At 40.9% G+C, this 20243-nt stretch overlaps 1 protein-coding gene across 1 annotated transcript in view; it reads left to right on the top strand.

Moving 5' to 3' along the window:
• The window catches only part of LOC112977051 (poly(rC)-binding protein 3-like), a 53168-nt gene that overhangs the window by 12782 nt on the left and 20143 nt on the right, over positions 1–20243 (top strand). The window contains exons 4-8 of the mRNA XM_026088922.1: positions 2710–2826; positions 9236–9367; positions 13259–13387; positions 15531–15674; positions 19801–19842. Coding sequence (XP_025944707.1) covers positions 2710–2826; positions 9236–9367; positions 13259–13387; positions 15531–15674; positions 19801–19842 — 564 coding nt within the window. The remainder of the gene's footprint in view (positions 1–2709; positions 2827–9235; positions 9368–13258; positions 13388–15530; positions 15675–19800; positions 19843–20243) is intronic.

Below are 20243 nucleotides of genomic sequence, written 5' to 3'. Positions count from 1 at the left end.
TCCAAAATCTGAAACCAGGCTTTAGGCTGATGCTGCCTAAAGTTTGGGGATAGACGCGAAGTTCAGCAGAGCCAGAGCCGGACGTGCGTAAGCCAAAGTGTCCCTCTACCGCATCACAGCGTAGACTTAACTTTTCATTGCTTTGCTGCTCTTAGTGGGATGTACACAGGGTAGACCTGCACTGCTGGCCATTTCACATGCACTAAAAAGGCTGTAAATACAAAAAGGCTAACTAAAAGTAAGCTGCATAAACTTCAGTCTCCCCGGTGCTCATAGGCTTGTACCCCTATCCCAAAGTGAGCTGCGCTACCTCTAGAGGATTATGCCTGGCTCCCGGGCGGAATTTAAGGACCCACTTGTCCTGCAAATCAGCACATCCAATCTGCAGGTCCTTGAAATATTTTGTTCTTTCAAATGTTTGCCTAAAGAGTAAGTCCAAAGACAAATGCTACTGTTTAAAACTTCAGGAGTGCAAAGTGTATAGAGGATGCCTCAAGAAGAATCAGTTTGGTGCTAATATCTCCGCAATGCATTATTATGCCAGCTGCTTTGTTGTTTCATATACTGGTAGAAGGTCTCGGGCAGCAAAATCTCAAAATACTCGTAGTAAAGAAAATCATTGTGATACATTTTTAAATATACACAACCGGGAGCTCATTTTCAGGCTGCCTGGGTTCACAGTTCCATTTTTGGAGATAGTGATTTCATCCTATGCTTCAAAAACAAAGAAGAGTCCATTTCCCACAGACTAGGTGACCCTGCCAGTTGATTAGTAGTTTGTTACTTATGATCACAGGCAGACATCTTTGGGCATAAATTCCAAGTGCTCCTGACTTCTGAGAGTCAAACATCTTACAGAAGAGTTATACTTCCTGGTTGGTTTGTTTTTCAAGATGTTCTCCTTCCAGTCCTGAAAAGCTATGCAGGACTGTCACCTACACTTAATTATGAAAGGCTTGCTTTGTTTGTTTGTTTTAAGGAATTTTATGCATCTTTACTATCAACACAGGACAAGGATGATATGTCTCCATGTGATGATAATCTAGCAGGCACTGTGATCCTTCTTTTAAATGACTGTTTTCTTTAGCATTGCTTTTTTAATTTCTACTTTAAAAATGCATGCACACACAACTTTATTTTGACTTTTCTGATAAAAAACACAACTTTGGCCTGCTGTGTCAGTCAGGAGCAGGTCATAGACAGCTTTGTGTCTAAGGAAAAATACAAAAAAGCCATTTTGTGCCATTTTGTTCTGTGTTGTTAACTTCTTGCACAAAAGTATTGGAGACCACCACATTTTATTTTAAAACCTAACCTTTTAAGTGCAATAGCTCTGCTTTGACCAGAAGTCCATCAGCGGAGTAACATCTGTGATTTTTGGCTGCAGACAATCCACTATGGAGTAATCTTTCAGATAAACTCCTGCGACTGTGGTTGCAGAGTGAGAGCCTTGCTTTTCATGAAGTCACCAGTGGAGTAGCCGAGGTCGGGCTCCTACAGAAGCGCTGGCTGGCAAAACTCCCATCCAGCGCATTGCAGAATTGATTCCCAAGGAACCCGATTTGTGTTTGATAACTGCAACCAAACATTTCTGCCAGTTTAAGCTAGCCCTAGGCCTGGATCCCCTTCCTGATTGAATGCTGATGTTTGATTAGAGCAAATCCCACTTAGGTTCACCTGTCAGAAGAAGTGTCTGCTGCCCTTTCTTATCTAGAACCATCAAGTAGATCTGCCAGCTGAGTCTGTGACAGCAAGATTTTTCTGTTAATAGGGTTTTTTTTCCTTCTTGGTTGCTGTTATATGGGGAAATATGACATCCTGCTGTTCAGCAGCAGTATACACATGAATAAAGGCTCAGACACATGCAGGTGGATTACTACTGATTTGTGGTAACTTAATTTGCACAGGAGAAGGCAAAGGGCCGGACTAACTCAGATTATCTCACGTTTGCTGCAGGCCAAGATCCTTAAACAGGTCAGGGTCTGTGGAGCAGCTGAAGCTCCAGTGACTTGTTATTAACAAGGCATTAACACCTTTCCATGACCAAAACCACAGAGCAAGTGTAGGGTTGATCTCACCTGGACTGGATTTCATTCTCATCTACACTAAGATCCTCTTAAATATATTTACCTCTGCTGTAAGGGCCTTCTCTACACTGCCATGGTGACATAAGGGGGACTAATTAAGGTTGCTTCAGAGCATATTCGTTGACTAGCTTCCTATGACACTCATCTGTAAGGAACCTTGTTCATGCTGTAAAGCAATGCCTAGCTAGAAAGATCAAGGACTGAGCTTAGGTCCAAACCAGAGTGAAGTGAATCTTTCCTCCAATAAGTTGATATTCCCTGAAGAAAACAAAATAATCTTGTCTGAAATTCTGTGGTTTCAGCCCTATTTAAGGTTAATCCTGCAAGAAGGAAAGGAAAAAATTGCTCATGTAATTATTTGTAACTTTGAATTACAGAGGTGCAATCTGCACAGTGTGATGAAAGCTATGTAAGTATTTACCTAGACAGAGTCTGGCTTCCCGCAGCTAGATGATTTTTTGGCGCGTGATCAGTTTATGCTGAAATTATATAACGTTGGGGCTGCAATTGTAGTGGATAAATTAGATGCCTCAAGATATTCCTTCCCAAACTATATCCCTAATCCTCCTTACTTTACTCCCCAGGGAGTATACGTTTGAAAAATATTTGTTCTTTTTGACAGAGTGGTGCTCGAATCAATATTTCAGAAGGCTCCTGTCCAGAAAGAATTGTGACAATAACAGGCCCAACAGATGCAATTTTTAAAGCTTTTTCTATGATTGCACTAAAATTTGAAGAGGTAAGCAAATAAAATACATTTTTTCTCTCTTCAAGTTGAAATACAAACACTTCGAATTTTCTCATGTTTGCTTTAATGTTAAATATGATTTGCTTAATGTTCTATTTAATAGCAATGAAAGTGGTTGTATTTTTATRAATGCTTTTGGCAGTAACACTGAAGAAGATAATGGGTCAATTTACAAGCTGTTTGATCGTTTCTTTTGCTTTTTGGAGGCTTCAGGGAAAAGCAATTGCTTCTAGTAATGTGCACTAATGGTAGGAAAAATGTCTTGGAAAATTTCTAGTCCCATTGTGGATTTGATTTGAAAAGAATAATTGCATAACTTTTAACTCTGCTTTTATATGATTCCATTTGGTATTGATGTAAATTTTATATATGTCAAAATGAATATATAATTCATGCAACTAGAAAATTTTTATTTTAAAAACAAAATACATAATTACCAATTACCATATTTAAATCTTGGCTTTTAAAATTAATTAAAATAAAGGCACTAAGAGTGAGGCAAGAGGGTGCTCAATTTACTGTAGAATTACCATTCTGGGCATGTATGTACCTAAAGTGCTGAGATTTCCTCAAGTTTCGTGGACCACCTATGACTGGTCATGGTCACTACTTTAATGGAAACCCCCGAAGAAAAGGCAGCAGGCTACATGAATACGCTGGTCTCTTAGGAGAGGATTTAACTCTCTTTACTTTTGAAAGCCAAATGTTCAGCATAGGCGTCTCTTCTGTACTCTATGGAGAGGCAGAGGTGTCTGCAGAGGAGAACTTGTCTCCTCCTAAAGGAAGTGCCTACAAATACATGGATTGAGTCACCCACAGCAGGAGAAAGGGGCTGTCTCTCCACCTTGATGACTAAATTGCAAGGATTTGAATCCCTTTCTTAAGAGCACTTTTTTTTCTCTGTCAGTGAGGTTAATCTCCATGCTTTCCCATAGCATTAGGAGATGCTGGCATTGATGGGAAATGTTACCCTGTGCCTTTATTTACCTGTGGTGATTATTCTCATTTAGAGTAAAAGAACTAGAAGAGAGCTTGTGGGTCATCAGATGCAGTTGTCTTCTAGCATAAGCAGCATGTCATGCAATCTCCTTCATAATATAATAAAAACTAGTTTGATTCTTCCTAGTTCCTGTTAATGGATCCACAGCCTCACTTCTCCGATAATTAAACACCTTCTTTTCACTCCTCACCTGAATGCATTCATAAGCAGTTTATACAGTTTTGTTCCTGTGCCAGCACTGGCCATTAGTTTAAGTAATTCTTTCCATCCCTGAGGATTTCTCTCCTAGACATATTTTTAGAAAACAGTTTTATGCCCTCACACCCTTGCCTTTGCCAGCCTACATGAGCCAAGCTCAGTCTTCATAAGATGCATTCTCCACCCCTCTTGCCACTCCAATCATCTCTTCCTACTTTTTCCCTGTTTGAGTTTATGGTAAATGTATGCGTTAATTGTGGACAGGTTGCAAATGAAGTTCCACAAGGGCTTATCTAATAGCACTAACAGTTCCCTGTCTTGGCTATTATGCCAACATATCCCTGCCACTGCTGGGAGTACCTCGCCTGAGAGTGGTGAAGTGTTTTGCATACAACCATTCTGGGATTAGTGGGAATCACCAGCTCTTCCACAGGTATTTTCAGCAGGAACCTCCTAGGTCTTGACAGGCTTTCTTAGTAGCTCCCAGATAAATGACTGTTTTGTGGTTTTTTTTAAATACTGCAAATGTTCATCCCACTTATATTTTTCCAATCCTTCATGGTTATTCAGATCTTCCTGTATGATATTGCAATATTTCAACATACTGATGAAGTCCCCCAGTTTTGTGGCACAGTACATTTTATATGCACACTAATTTTCTTTTCCTAACCAGCTGTTAATGAAATAGTATTGGTCTCAAGCTTGAATCTTGAAGAACACTGTACTCCATGGAGAGTAATTCTCTCCAGGCCAATTTTAAAATTGGCTACTGCCATCTACTCCTCAACTTCATTTCATTACCCACCTTGTACCGCCCCTTGAGGGACAATAGCTCGAGAGACAGTTCCCTGTACGGCACCCTACCCTCTAATCCAAAGAGAGTAGTCGACGAAGTTATTCTTATTTAAAAAAAAATTATGAAAGAGCAAATCTTTGTTATGAGAGAAAGAAGGAGATCTGTTGTCGATAAAACCATTTTTGCTTGAAGGTTTTGTGCTAAAGGTTTGCATGCTATTCAGGACAGAGTAGTGGGCCCTTTCATAGGAATTGAGGTATTTTTGCCAAAGTTTTGTACAGGCATTTAAATTCTGCTTGCTTTTCCTCTTCCATTTTGCTGTATGTGGCTGCTCTGTTCAGACTGTGCCCTAACCTGTCAGCACAGTTTCTGTATTCAGAGAGATGCATGAAACACTGACAATAATCTTTGTGAGGAACACACTCTGTTTAGGCACTTATCCTGAAAAATGCTGAGGGAATCTTTAACAGAGATAATCCCTGCCAGTTCCCATCAAAACTGGTACCCAATAAAATCTCTCAAAAAAGACATTGCATACTGCACAGATTCAGGACCCCTGCCTCTCTCCACCCCCCTCAGGACCAAGTTATCTTTGAATATGCTGTAGTTAGCAAGAGGCAAAGAAATCTGAATTTCAGGCCTCTGAGAGGATTTTATGCATATTTACCCTCTTAGATTTTAGAGGATAATCTGGAATCTTAATGTGGAATCCTAGCAAAAGGATATTAGCACTTGCTGCAGATCTAGTACTGGGGTTATGTATTCTGAAGTATCTGTATTTAATTTTAATATAATTGGCTACTGGTATATTTACTGCTATACTGCTATATTTAGAAGAACTGAGGTAAACAGAACTGTATCATATAATCAAATTGTGTTTTTATAGTTATTCCTGTTGATAAAATCAGATAACTCTAACACTTTGGAGGCAAAATAAAGTCCTGTTTCAGAAATTAGAAATGATCTAACTATTGGATGTTACTTGTCATGCATATCTTTTTGTTGGAGATTTTTTTCGGGTATTAAAAGAAAAACAGAAAATCCCAGAAGAGAATATCATTTTTCTTATAAAATATTCTTTTCACTCATTCTAAGAAATCTAAATAGCACCATCAATTGCCAGACCTGGAATTTGGCCCTTGCAGCAACTGCTGGGCAAACCCAGTGACCTTTTACTCTTACTGAGGGTGAACAAATGGACTTATTAACAATTTTTGGTAATAGCGTAACTATTCAAGAAATGTTCAGCAGACATTATCAAACAATTTTAGCAGCATTTGTGTGTGATGAACACCCTGTCTCTCTTCTAGTTTCTTCTCACATGCTCTGCCCTTGCTAACAAGAGTAGGACCTTCATCCATGATTGCAAGTTTCCTTCTTCAGCCTGGAGAAAGAGAAATGAGACACATCCCAAGAGCTATCTTGGCTTGGAGTCATCTTTAGTTTGTAGAAAGAGACCTGCCTGAGAATTCAACATGATAAAAGTAGCTTCAAAGGGCATGTGAGATCATGCATACCTGCACCCTGAGCCTTCAGATGTCCCACACAGTTATCAGATGAGAAAGTGCCAAACGTGCTTGTTTGTTCGGGTCTTTCCATTTCAGCGAGGGCCTTTTTTAGCCAAGAAAAAATATTATTTTTAAAACATATGTGAAGTCCTGTGAGATGAACAGCTCAGCTAACATCCAACTAACTAGAATGGACTTGATTTAACACTACATCTGTGTTAGCTGGTTATGTTGGTGGCCCAAATGCTGCTATCAGAGTTACTTTAAACAGTTACCCTGTTAAAATACAGCTGGGCCTGCCTGTGTTAAAAATATGAACTACATGAGTTAAGATATATTTAAGCATCCTTTTATGCAACAAAAAAAGGAGGAGAAGGGATTTTCTCTCTTTGTTTTGTATCCCCCCAAAGAGCATGTCCCTTTCCCAAGAGTTCGTGCTCTGTGCAGCTCCACTAACTAGCAGGTGGCAAAAGACCTTAAAAGGTGGGCAGTCAAGTCTTAGCTTAGTCTGCTCTTAAACCATCACATGCATAGTTGACTGTACCCATCCATGCCTATGGAAGGTTAACATATGTCATTCCCTTTTTCACACCAGTGCTTTTTCAGCCCTTTTATGGCTGGACAACAGCTCTTGTAGCTTATCAGTAGAACTGAAACCAGGCTGGAGTAGTTACCAGCTAGGATCAGTGTAGTCTGCACAGTATCCTTTTCCCAGTGCCCACAGCCTCAGTCCATCAACACGCTCAGTCAGAATAATTTATAAATTACAGCATTTCTGCCCTTTGCACTAGCTGTCATCATTAGATTCTGCATACCTCTTCAGGCATAGCAAGATGCAGGGCTGTTTTTAAACTGTGATGTACTCTAGTAAGTACTTTTCTTTACTTTTGACATGAACTCCTTGAACTCTTAATTTCAACTGTACAGCTGTATAGCTGGGCTTAAGCAGGTATAGAAAGAGATGGGAGCCCTGTAACACTTTTTTTATATTAGCAAATTTCTCAAAATGCAGCCATATAGAAGAGAGAGAGACCTGGAAGAGTGTTTGCTGTGCTGCTCTTTTGCAGCCTCATATCGCTCCACTTTGACAACCTTTCTAGATAAAAGTCAATTTTTAGCAGCCTGATGATAAATTTAGGCGCTAAGTAGGTGATCACATAAGCAATTAAAGTGTCCACTTCAGAGGAAAAAGAGAGAGGTGAAAAAATGGCACTAACCCAGCTGGGTCATTGGAATTGCAGGAGGAGACATTTTAGAACAGTGGTTTCCAAGCTAGGGGCTGAGACCCAAGAAATGCAGCTGTAAGTTCACTGGTGAGTGGGGCAGCTCTGGTTTGGGGTATAAGTCTACATAATATATAAAATAAGTTTACATAATCCACTGCAAAAACGCATGATAGTTGAGTCCTGAAAAAACTAGCAGGCAGAGCTGGTAGTCAGCCCTTCTCCAGCTAAACTGCAAAAATGTGGTGGATTCCATGGCCATTTGCATGCATTTATAAAGAATTTGCTTGGCTGTAGAAGATGGGGGAAAGGAAAGGTGATAAAAGCAATGGAGGTGACGCCTTTATGTCAAATATTAAATTGCTGCTACAGCTAAGGTAAGTGCTGTGATGATCAGGTACCAACCGAGGAGCCACCCCACAGCCCCATTACGCTTGCTGTGGAAATTGGCAGGTTTAACATTTTGTTTAGAAACCAGTGAAGAAAAATTGCGAAATGTATTTGCCACGTGGTTCGGCAGAGCTCGGAGCTGCCTTGGCAAGCCTCAGGCGCTGTGACTCTGGGCCACCTCTCTCGCCCTGGAGCCGGGGATACTGGAAACTAGGGCTGCTGCAAAGCTTYACACCTGGGACAGGATCTTGCAGCATCTCCCACTCCCTGGGAGCCCATTCTGGCTGAGGAGCAGCTGGGGAAAGACAGCAGCTTTAAATCTAATATTTGTCAAAACTTTGGGAAAATGTATACAGGGCCATAGAGGTTAGAATTTAAACAAAGGGGAATCTTGCAGTTGGAAAGAAGAGCGTTCTGTGAGGAAATTTCTGGCCAGCTCTACTTGGGAGTCTGCAGTTCTGGATGGGATTTTTTGTTGTTGTTCATTTCTATTTTGCTGCATTTTTAACCTGGTCTGACTCCTTTATGGGTGTAATGCTGAGCCTACATGTTTAATTCTTGCTCCCTTTAAATTAGGAGAAAATAAAGAGAATTGCGGCTCTCAATGAGCTAATGCTTGTGAAGTGCTTTTGAAGGCACTAAGTGCAATTAATGCTTTGAGGCCAGGCCAGTTATGAGATGCACGTGGGAGAGATTGCAGGGGTTGTGCTATGTGGCTTTGAAGTGGGTTATTTACCTCCTCTGGAGGATAGTGTGCCACTGCCTGGCACAAACATGATATAGCAGGGTCGCATCTTCCAGCTGAAAGCTGTCATTCCCCTTTTTAACTTCTTCCTTTGTGTCAAAAACGGCAAGAAGTTGCACAAAACATGAAGACACCTGGTAGACATGTTCTAACTGAGAGGGTGGAAAAGGGATCAAAGCAGGATTTGGGGGCTTGGGAGCCCAAAAGCTCATTTGTTTTTTTTCCACGTGCTTCAGTTGGCCTGACAAAGGATGTCGTGTCCTCCTCCCGGCCTTGCCTCGGAGGCTGCCACTGCTCCCTCGGCTCGGACCCGCAGCGCCAGCCAGCAGAGGCGCTGCTGGGGCACAGGTACCCCATGCGGTTCAGGCTCACGGCACGTCTCCCCAGAGCTGGCTGCTTTACCTGTAGCAGAAGAAAAAACACAATTAGTCTCACGCTCCCCAGTTCTTCAAGCACAGCTCAAGCATTTGCCCTGAGCCCGTTAACGCTTCAGAGGCCTGGCAGATCCTCAGCCAGCTCTTAGTGATGTCATTGTTGCAGGACATAAACGCTTCGATGACAAACAGCACAGTGACCAGCAAACCACCAGTAACACTGCGACTCGTCGTGCCAGCAAGCCAGTGTGGGTCCCTTATAGGAAAAGGAGGCTCCAAAATCAAAGAAATCAGGGAGGTAAGTCTTGGGAGGGCTGCTGGGGACACCAGGCCACTCTGTGTCCCAGTGCAGCCATGCAAAGCCCCTGCCCTTTTCTGCTGCAGTGTGCTGACCGCGTTTTTGTAAATACATGCTAAGTGAAATGCCTGGAAAAAGTCTTGCTGTGGGGCAAGCAGGTGTCCAGCATATCTGTACCTGTGTGTCTTCCTTCAAGCTAAAGACAGTACGTGAAATGAGGGAAAAAAAAAAACAGCTTTGCAATATATTAGTCTTTGTTCCGGCATTATGATAAGCTCTTATGGTAACTCACAGCTAGCGCTCAGGCGAAGTTTAGAAAAGGAAAATCAAACAACCCTGCAAAAATCAATACACAATTTAGCAAAGCAACAGTTTGGCAACAGAAATGGCTTGCCAAGTTTCTTTTTAGGCATCAATCCCCCCAGCAATGCTTAGGTGATGGCAGGTCTGCATGTTGCAGTCATCTCCAAATCTGTTAGAGCCTTGGCAGCCAGTGAGGCCCAAGTAGCCTTGGGGTGGCAAGGTTAGTAGATCAAATGCTTGGTCTACTTCCTTGTTTTCTAATTGATTTTCATACTCCTTTCCTGTGTCTCCTTAATCTTGCTGTTTCCCCGGTGACCTGATTTCATATATTCCAATCCTGGAAAAGCCATATGGATTTTTTTTTAGTCCAGACTTTGTCTTAGGATATCCATTCAAAGTACCATGCCAACAACCCCTTTTTCTTCTAATCACAAAATACAAAAATGATCATACTATTTCCATTTAAATTGTCATATACATGACTCCACCAACATAGCACATACCAGGCTGAGACTCTGGGTGTTTTTCATCAGTCAAACAAGAAAATTAGATGCATGCTAAGGTAATGTAGGGAAAATCTAAACAGAACTTTTCAGAAAAAGGATTTTTACTCTTTAGAAAGTGACAGTATTTCATCTACATTTATATTCATCTGAACACAGAATAAAATGTTGAATATCAACTAACGTTCTGATCAATTTTTCATTTGACAGTGTCAAAACAAAAGCTTTTGACAGGCTTTACCAAAATGAAACTTACCTTTGTTTTATTTTTTTTCAAAATGTTGATTAAAGACAGTATGTTTCATTGAACTTTAAATTTTCATTTCAAACATGAAAAAAAAGCCAAGCAACATTTTTCTACTGAAAGAAAAATTGAAGTGTCATAAAGTAGTGGGAAATGCTTTGATCAAAATTATATGTCCAGCTTTTGCTATGAAATGTTAGTTTATGCTAGCAGTGGAAGGAGGGGTGATCAGAGAGGGCAGTTAAGTGCCTTACTCTATTGACTTTCAATTTCTTCAAATTACTTTATTTGGATTCAAATTTGATTGTTTCAAGAGTTTTTTAACCAAGATCCTTCTGGTGGCTTAGTTTGACCTTTCAGGATTTGATCTCTACTGACAGGGTCTTTTCTACCCTTGCGTACAGGGAAGTAAGAGCATAATAACATACACATGTTGTCTTTTGTAAACTTGCAAAAAATAGTTGGGAGCCCTGCCATCTGAGACCTGCAGGTAAAAGCTTGCTTACAAATCAGATTTTTTGTCTTGGAATTTTGTTATTTTATTTTTCATCAGAGAACCAGTGAGTTACAGTCCTCAGTAGTCTTTATTTTCAAACTTGCTTTAGAGTTGTGGGAGAAAGGAGCCACCTGATGACACTGAGGGGAAGAAAACAATATTTCTACACAAACATTAGGGTCACAGGAAACCCTTTCTGTTTTTTTCTTTAATTTCAAAAAAACTTTGTCAGAGAACTTTATTTTAGATGGAACAAAATATTGGTATGTTGAAATGCATTCCCTGGATAGAAGTAAGATATTCACCTTACTTTGCCCAGGGGAAGTTTCTGGCTCAAATTCCATACAGTCACTTGACTGTTAACATCTAGCAATTTATATCTGGTCAAACCAGAAAACCTTTTGAATGTCTTTGTGCTGTCAAAGTGGCAGTCAGCAGAGGAAGTCGAGCTGAAGCCTAGCCGTTACCAAAGACGGAGCTGCTCCCGGAGCACTCACTCGGAGATGACTTCAGCCACAGGACGCGATTTCCCTTGGTCCCCAGGGTCCTTTAGATGCCCTGTGGACCTGTCATGAACTGAGAATCAGGCTCAGTTCTTAGTTGTGCGGAATAGTACCACGTATGAGTGTGAACTACACTCTGGTGACAGGATAGCTGCAGATTTTACAGATTTTTTTAATATATTGGAAATCTCATGCAAAACATGGGGTGAGTGCTTTTAGGACATGGGTTGGTCTATGAATTCCATACGRATCGGTCTGCTGGCCTGTGGGCATTAAAGGGCTTAAATGATTATGCTGGTGAGTAGAGTTTCTAAAGCCATTAGCTACCCTTGTAGTACAAGGAAGTAAAAGGATATTGTTTGGCCAAAGAGGTCTTTTGAGAAAAGCTAACACAGCATGAATTCACACTGTACATTTTCTTAAGCATAAAGGCAATGGACAAAATGTTACCTGGTTTTTCATTGCTGACATACAGTTAAAGTCAAAAAGTAAACAAGATCAGCTTTCAAAGCAAATGCATAAGCAATTGCAGTATTTGGCAGAGTAGTTTATGCTAGATTTACCGATCCCCAGAACTGTATGTTAAACAGTCAATACAGTCAAACTGAAAACCAGAGCATCCATCTCAAGATGCGTTCTGATTTTCATCATCACACAACGCTCTGCACACCAATTGCATGGGAGATGCTCTTTTGTGTTCAGTCAGGTACCTAGGAACGACTTGCATGGTTGTTGTACTATTCTCAAGACAAGATTATTTAAAAAAAAAGGAAAGAAAGACACAACAGACTGATCAAATTACGGTGAAATTCCAAAGCCTATTGTAGAACAAGGAATGGATATTCTGGCCTTAAACAGCAGGGAACACAAGATGTAATCAGTAATTTAATCAGTCTCTGGAAAGAAGAGTAAGATCTGTTGTATGTGACCATCAGAAAAATAAATTAACTCCTTGCTGACTGGCACAAAATCAATGATTGCTAAAAAACAGAAAAAAACAACCCCCCAAATATTGCATCATAATAACAGTCAGGTATAGATTGTATTGTGTATGTGAAAATGCTAAGTCAATCTGAAATGCATGTTTTTTCCATTGATTGAAAAAGTCTTTCAGGATTTTTGTGAAATAATATCAGAGATCATTTTGGCCTCATGTCTGTCTTTTTTTTTTTTTTTTTTTTTTTAACTAAGATACATGAGTGCCAAGATCAAATTAAAAAAAAAAAAGCTCATTACCTCCTTGGGTTCATTAATGAGCTAAAAGCTGATGATGTGCATATATTTGATCAACAGTAATTATAACTTAGAAGAGCTCCTGCACCATCATGAGATACTCCAGAGTATGAAGCAGCCCCGGATTTCATCCAGAGAAGTGAAGTCAACCATCAGTGGATTAAGGAAACAGTTGTTTGCTATTGCAGCTTGTTTGATGAGCAGACCCTCTTCAGTTATCAGCAAATTTTTTTTTTCCTAATTTTTGTCAGTCATTAGAAAGTAATGGGTTCTACCTTTTTCTTTTTTAATCAGTGTTGCAGTTGTCTGAGGGGGTTAAAAGGTTGCTTCTGAAATTCAGGTCACAGTTTGCTGCTTTAATAGCTATTGGGAACTAACCTTCCTGCAATGGAAGCATTTGCAGATCGGCTGGAGCAGACAAACTTGTGTTCTACCAGAGCCCAATTACTGCATCTGTGTGTGCATTTGCACAAGTAGTTAACAGAGAAGAGAGCAGGTTTAAGGTGGCTCCACCTCATCGCCTCCTTTCCCAGGAGTGCATGCCTGGATTTTAGCCTGCGTCATCACCTCCCTGACAGTGATTTGCTCTCTGGTTTGTCTTTGCTGAAGTCCACAGGAGCCCAGGTGCAAGTGGCAGGCGATATGTTGCCAAATTCGACAGAGCGGGCAGTGACGATCTCGGGCACTCCCGATGCCATCATCCAGTGCGTGAAGCAAATCTGCGTGGTCATGCTCGAGGTAAGCAATCGACAAGAGCATCCACTCTCATCTGGGAGATGTTCAAAATCATCATTTTCTCCCACGCTTCCCATGCCCTGGGTGCCTCAGGGTGCTGCGTGCCCTTGCCATGTCCAGAATTTCGGGGGGCCCTGGCAGGCCATGCCCTGCCCAGTAGCTTAGAGCACCTCATGCCACTCCAAGCAGGCTCTAGAAACCACAGACCAGGGCTGTCGGGACATTGTAAAAAAAAGCCCCAAAACCACAAAACCTAATTTGTCCAGAATGGAATTCTGGTCCGTTCTGAGAGAAGCATTTTCCTTTGATGCGGATTAGAGCAAAAAACAACTAGCTCTTCTTTCAAACAGAAATAACTCTGAATACCACCATTTAGGCTGTATCAGGACTCTCTGTTTTCTTAGGATCACAACGTTGCATAAGGCCAGAATGTTTCATTTTGACTCTTTTTTTAGCTCTTACATTCAATTACATAATTTATATAAAAATCTGGGCATTTTAATCCTGAGATTGCTGAAAATGCCTTTACTTTTATACAAGTACACTTCTCATAATGATAAAGTTGAATAGTAGTTTGAAAAAAACAAATCTCAGCAAATCAAAATGAAATGTTTTGACCTAGTAACCATAATTTTTGACACAGCACATGAAGCATCTCCATTTTTATCATGTTTTGTGCTGGAAATTTTTTTGTTTCTTTTTGTTGTTATTGTTGTTGTTGTTTTTTTAAACCAAGCCTAGTCAAGAGCTGTCTCCTTGTGATGTCTGACACCCTGCTGTTCTTCCTTCCTCGGGAGATAGGAAAAACAGCGGAGTGTCGGATACTGCAGTATGGCTATTGGCTGTGCAGAAGTGTGCCATGCCTCCAAATAACATACAGCCCTCATATCAAAATGACATACAGCCTTATGCAAATAGATGCCTACAAATTAATCAATTCCCCAGTGTTTTTCTGGAAAAAGTGACTCTTGCTTCAGTTTTTGTTGGACTACTGTGAGGAAAGGATTTCTTTATAGAAGACAAGAAAACAGAAGGACAGATATTGGAAAATAACTTCAGTTATTAGCAAACATAATAAGCATCAGCTTTGTGAATAGAGCGTATAGTCCAATGTACAAGTGACATTCACAGAAGACAGTTATTTGCTGAGGAAAACGAGAGAAGCCACTTCTCAAAATCAGAGGCACAGTCATATTTTTCAGCAGACAGAACCATTATTTTTTTACATAACCAGTTTTGACATAAAAAGCACTTAATTTTAGAGTTAGGTAAAACACAAGCAACACTCTTCAAAAAGGCCCTGACTTCACTACAATTTGTTTCTTCAAACATTTAAAGAATTCAGAAAATGGATGTGTTATAATTGGTGGTATATGTTTAATTTGGAAGTAAACAATTCTATTGAAGTGAAATAACTAGTTCGATGGTATTAAGTGGTGGAAGTGTTACTGTTGTTATCTTTTTAAATTGCAGTTAATGCATTGAGATCAGGGCACCGTTCAGAAGCCTGTTTTACAGACATGTGCTCCCATTTTATTTATAAGGAGAAAGTCAGCCTTAGTCAGGTATTTTCTCTTTGAGTCCCGAACTTGAACTCCAGGGAATAAATTCCTCTCCTGTTTGCTGTAAAGCTCCTAGCTATGCTCCCACTGAAGCCGGAGGGAATTTTCACCAAATGAGTCAAATGGAAGGTGGGATCAGGCCATTAACCTGCAATTGAGCATCCAACTTGAGTTGATAAAATGAGAAATCTGGATGTGTAACAGTATAAGAAAGCTCAATAAACCGAATGTGTTCTGTATTAACAGAGTGAGAACATAGGCCAGCTTCTTCGAAAAGATCAACAAATTTCAAACTTGTGTTTCCTGAAATGCCTTGAAATGCTTAATGAAGCTTTATAGCTTCATCAGACCATTGTGGTAATGAAGCCATAAGCGCCAGCACTGCCTTTGTCAGCTATGCTGGCAGGACTGTGCGTGTGCCCACAAAAGCAAGGACAGCTGGCCTCGGTTGTGGGGAGGGATGGGTAGGATGGGGATGGGATCAGCTGTGTGCATTGTATTTGGAGGTGACTGAGGTAAGGAGAGATTTTTATAAGAGCTCTGCCTCATTCTGCATTTTGACCGCTTTGTGTTTCTGTCTGCAGTCCCCACCCAAAGGTGCCACCATCCCCTACCGTCCCAAACCTGCCTCTGCACCTATCATTTTTGCAGGTGGCCAGGTAAGAGCAGACACCATTTTGGCTTCAGCTGGAAACCACACCGTCTTGGCCCAACCTCAGCCGGCGCCTGTTAGTTTTCAACTTTTGCTCTTTTTTTTGCCTGGTATAGTATTGATGTGCTTCGTCTACTCTGTGTGTTTACGGTCTGCAGAAAAGGAGAACACTGCATTACAAACTTAAAATTAAAAGAGTGGTGGGGAGCATTTAATACACAGTCCAAATAAGCCTGAGAAGTAATTATTTCAGTAATACCCTGGGCACTGTCCTGGGGATTTTCTCATGGGAGAGGACTTTGTTGTTGTTGTTGTTGTGGTGGTGGTTAGGCAGGAAAAAAGCCTTGTTATTTCCTAGAAGATGTTGTCAGAAATGTGTCACCTGGCAGGAGGAGTGGGTATTTTCCTTGCTTCTCTTTCAATACTGTAGAGTCCCTCTCATCAGCCTTGTACAATGAGCAGCAGAATGAGGCAACACTGTGATGACTGCTAGTTTAACAAGATTTAAAGTTAACTTCTGTAATCCAGAACAAGTTTGCTCTCTTGTCAATTGAGAGGTGTCCAAATCCCTTGTGGTAGGAGTTGCTTTTTCACTCTTAAGTGGTATAAGTAGTTCTGGCAACCTTTCAGCAGAGTATAAGTAATGATCAAACAGCAGGATGGCTCCGCTAAAGAAAGGCATGCTTCTTCTCTCATAGTTTTYGTATTTATTAGGACCAAATCATGCATTTTGTAGTAAAAATACATACACACATTATTATTTCTGTTGCTATAGTCCCTGAGGACCAAGCAGGAATGGGCTTCTGAGGTTGCAGCAAATACATAAATGCAACTGCAGACCTTTCCAGCCATGAAGTGCACAGCCTGCTTTATAACAGCTGGAGCTCTCCTGTTTGTTTTTTAAATAGTGAAGGCTTGACTGTTCCCCCTTCACCTTAAGCTATATGAATCGGAGTTCTTTTAAAGCCTCGTTACACACCCCACATGCTGGACGAATCTTCCTTGCCTTTGGATATTGCCCTGAAATGGGCCTGTGACACACAGCTGAGACGGGACATTAATTTGCTCTGCTGGTTTGTAAGAAAGCTCCTGCACATCTCCAATGTATATCATAGCCGTTGCTTCCGACAAGCCTTTGGAGTGAGCTTTCAGTGTTTACTATTTTAGATCTTGCTTCAGTGTTACATTTTCTGTCCTGTAACTATATATTGTGTCTGCATTTTCATAATCTGGATATAGCAGCCATCAGTTCCTGGTATCCAAGCCTACTGCTTCTTCAGAATAAGAAATTTGCTTCCTTACTGACCAAAGTCGAATTTAAATTGAAAATAACTTGCCAGAAATTGGTCTATAATGGAAAGCTCAGAAAAAATTTACTCAAGAGATCTATTAAGTTTATAATGCAGTGCTTTTCTTTAGGAAACATATGTGCGTATATAAGTAAAAGCCCATGTTACCAGTGTGGTAATGGCCACTGTCTTCAAAGACTCTCTCTGTGTACATGGTTACTCAAAAATACTGAAACTGTTCACTAGGGTGCTCTGAGCATTTTGTATAAATAATTGACAGCATCCTATTTAAAGGTCTAATAGTTCTCTAAATTCTTGTCATCTTCAGTTTTATCAGTCAAAAAAAAGTGTTTTCTATTTTTTTAATGCAACCCTGTTGAGACAAGAAAGAGTGCATGAGACATATACTTTCTGCCCACTTTGATTCTAGTCCTTCACTTACTCAGCGACCTTTCAGGAGCTTAGAAAATGCTTGAGGTGGTTTTGGGAGTCAGTACAGAAAACATCTCTAGTGGGTGTCAAAGTGCCAAGTGTATTGCATGCTGACTGGAAGTTAATTTTGAAAATAAAACATTGTCAACAGCTTTAAGTCCACCCAACCTTTTTGCTATAGTATTAGAAGTTGTTTTTCCATTCTAAATTACACCGTGGCTATGTTGAAATGTTTTAGTTAATGCTTGCATATCAAGCGATGCTAGCAAAATCCAATTTCTATTTTTTACTTAACAAGCTGGCATTTTGCTGCTTGAAACATTGCTTTTAATTCTCTTATGCTGCTTTGATGTTGCATTGCATGACAAAACTGAAAGGAGGCTGAATGCTATCCTGCCTGGCTCTGCTCTGCCCCTTACCAAAATCCAACGTATGGAGGAAAAAAAAAAAAAAAAGTCCAGCTCCTGCCTGACGGAAACAAACCAAAAATTTCTACCCGCTATACTACATTGCTGTTAGAAAGGGTACTCACATGGTGCAGCTTTGCTCTGTCTCCTAACAGCTTTGTGTTTTAAATCGAGGACTTGTAGACCAGGTCGCTCCTGCTCTTACTAATGCCAGTGCATCAGCAGGAGAGTCACCCTTGCCTTTGCTGGGAGCAGCGCCATGGCTCACATGCTCAGTGACTTGCTGTGGCACAGACATGAGAGCCACTGCCACCACACTCGGGCTTGGCCCGCCTGAGCCATGGRAAGGGCACGGGTCTTCCACCAAGGGGTGACACAGCCAAAGATGGGTTTGCTCAACCCGAAACAATATCAAGTGACCTTCTGGGAGCATAAGAAGTGAAGAACATCTTTTTTACTAGGAAAGAAAAAAAATTTAAGACCCATCTTGTCCATGCTGCCTTGATGGTCTTCATTGTCAACCAAATAAAAACTAGGCTGAGCTCTGCATCTGAATTATTGCAGTGATTTCCCCAGTTGTGCTTGCTTCCTCCTGTATACACCTGGAAGCGTGCAGGAGAGAGGTGATGAGGGAAGCAGGCGACCTTTGTTAGGGTCGCTGGTGATTTTTTTTAATTTTTTTTGGCAGTGATTTCTTGCTGGTTCACAGACCACGGATTGGGAAAACACGTAAAAGATATTCCTTTCGCTGGATTTGAAGTAAAGCCAGGATCAGACAGGTTATCCCTGATCCAACACAGAGGCCTAGAGACCAAATTAATGCTTTATAGACCCAGTATTTGCTCACAAACTTAGCATCTTTTCCAAACATAACATCTGTGAGGCTGCTCCAGTGCTCAACCGTAGGCACAAAGCCCCCACTCAGCAAAGCATTCGCTTAAGCTCATCCTCCTTTGGTAAAGCACTTAAACACATGCTTTGCTTGCTTGCTTGCTTAAATATGTGCTTGCTTAAGACTAATGGCAGTGATGATCTGTTTTGCTGGACTGGAGCATTTTCTTTTCATTTATAGACCATTTGTAACGGCCGTCCCCCATAAACGAGTGCGAGTATGTACGCCCGTGAACATCCCGTTGAGCTCAAGAGCATACTTCTGCCTCAAAAACCACTCATGTACCTAATGTTTGCTGGATTATGGCCTTGTTTTATAACTAATTTGAAAACTAAATGAAATGTTTCCACTCCAGAAGGGAAATTCCCCTGCAGAAATGTGCATTAAGCAGTTGGGTCATTAGAGGTTTTATTATCCAAACTCCATTAAATGAATTGTTTTATCATTTGCAGAGGATTCATTACTTTCTAAGAGGCCTTTTGTCAAATAAGTATTTTGCAAACTAAGCTAATCAGCTCTCTGCCTGTTTATAATTCTCCCAGTACGAATATTTGTACGTTATAATTTGTCCTTCTGCTCTCCTGCCTGTCTAAGCACAAGCCCTTTAAATTTGTTCTGACATGCCATTCCTTTTAGAAAAGCCCTACAGGATATAATAGCAAATTATACTTTATGTAGTTTTTTTTAAATAGTTTTTCTCTGTATGCCGTTGAGCAGAGCCAGCAGGACAGATGGAGGGCTGTGCTAGCTCATGTCAGGCATGCCATGGCATCCTGCCCGGCAGTGGGGCTGCTGGCCAGGAGCCCTGTGCCAGGGAATGATGCCAGAAACCATACCCCAGGCACTGCTCTTGAGGTGCACACAGCTGGATTTGGGGTGGATATTTGGCTTTTTGTGCAACATAAGACCCAGCCACGTTGGGGGTCCCCATCCCATTCCTCTGCAGCTCCCCTTGGTGCATCTCGCCATGGGACAGACGGGGAAGGGGGGCAGAGCCTCTCTGTGTCAGGCCAGTGATATCAAGCAGCGCAAGAGAATTAAGCCTTTCTTTGCATTCAAAAAGAAGAAAAGAGTGGTGCTAGCTGGGGAACCGGCAGGAGACTTTTCTGTAGTCCGATGGAAAGGGAAACACTGTTGGCCGAGCTGCCTGATCCATGTCTCCCTTGTGCTTGTTATTCGCAGGCGTTTACGATTCAGGGCCAGTATGCCATCCCGCATCCAGACGTGAGTCCAGCGCATGTAAATTATCCCCTTTTTCTTTCTCTCCCTCTTATTTGTTCTGGGCAACATTTGCTTTCTACAGCTAACAATAAAGCCACAGCCTAAGGATGCCTTTCCTTAACAACATACTGTTCAGCCCAGTGTTAGCTGGGCTGAATCTCTTATCTGGTGTAGTAATTGCGAGAAAGTACAATGGCCCAGGAACAAATGCCAGTTATCTTGGTCTTTTTTTGCATGTGATATATTTGAGTTCTTTTAATATGTAATTCTATAGATAATTAGTTAATATTAACAATAGCAATTACATGTAATAACAGTAGAGATGTCATTTATAACCAGTTTCTTTTTCTCTGCGGTAGATTAGAATGAATGATTAACCCTTTTTTTTTTTTTTAAATATAATT

This window comes from Apteryx rowi, unplaced genomic scaffold (assembly GCF_003343035.1).
Source record: "Apteryx rowi isolate R43461 unplaced genomic scaffold, aptRow1 scaffold_797, whole genome shotgun sequence".
Lineage (NCBI taxonomy): Eukaryota > Metazoa > Chordata > Aves > Apterygiformes > Apterygidae > Apteryx > Apteryx rowi.
This window is presented reverse-complemented; position numbering and strand designations above follow the sequence as displayed.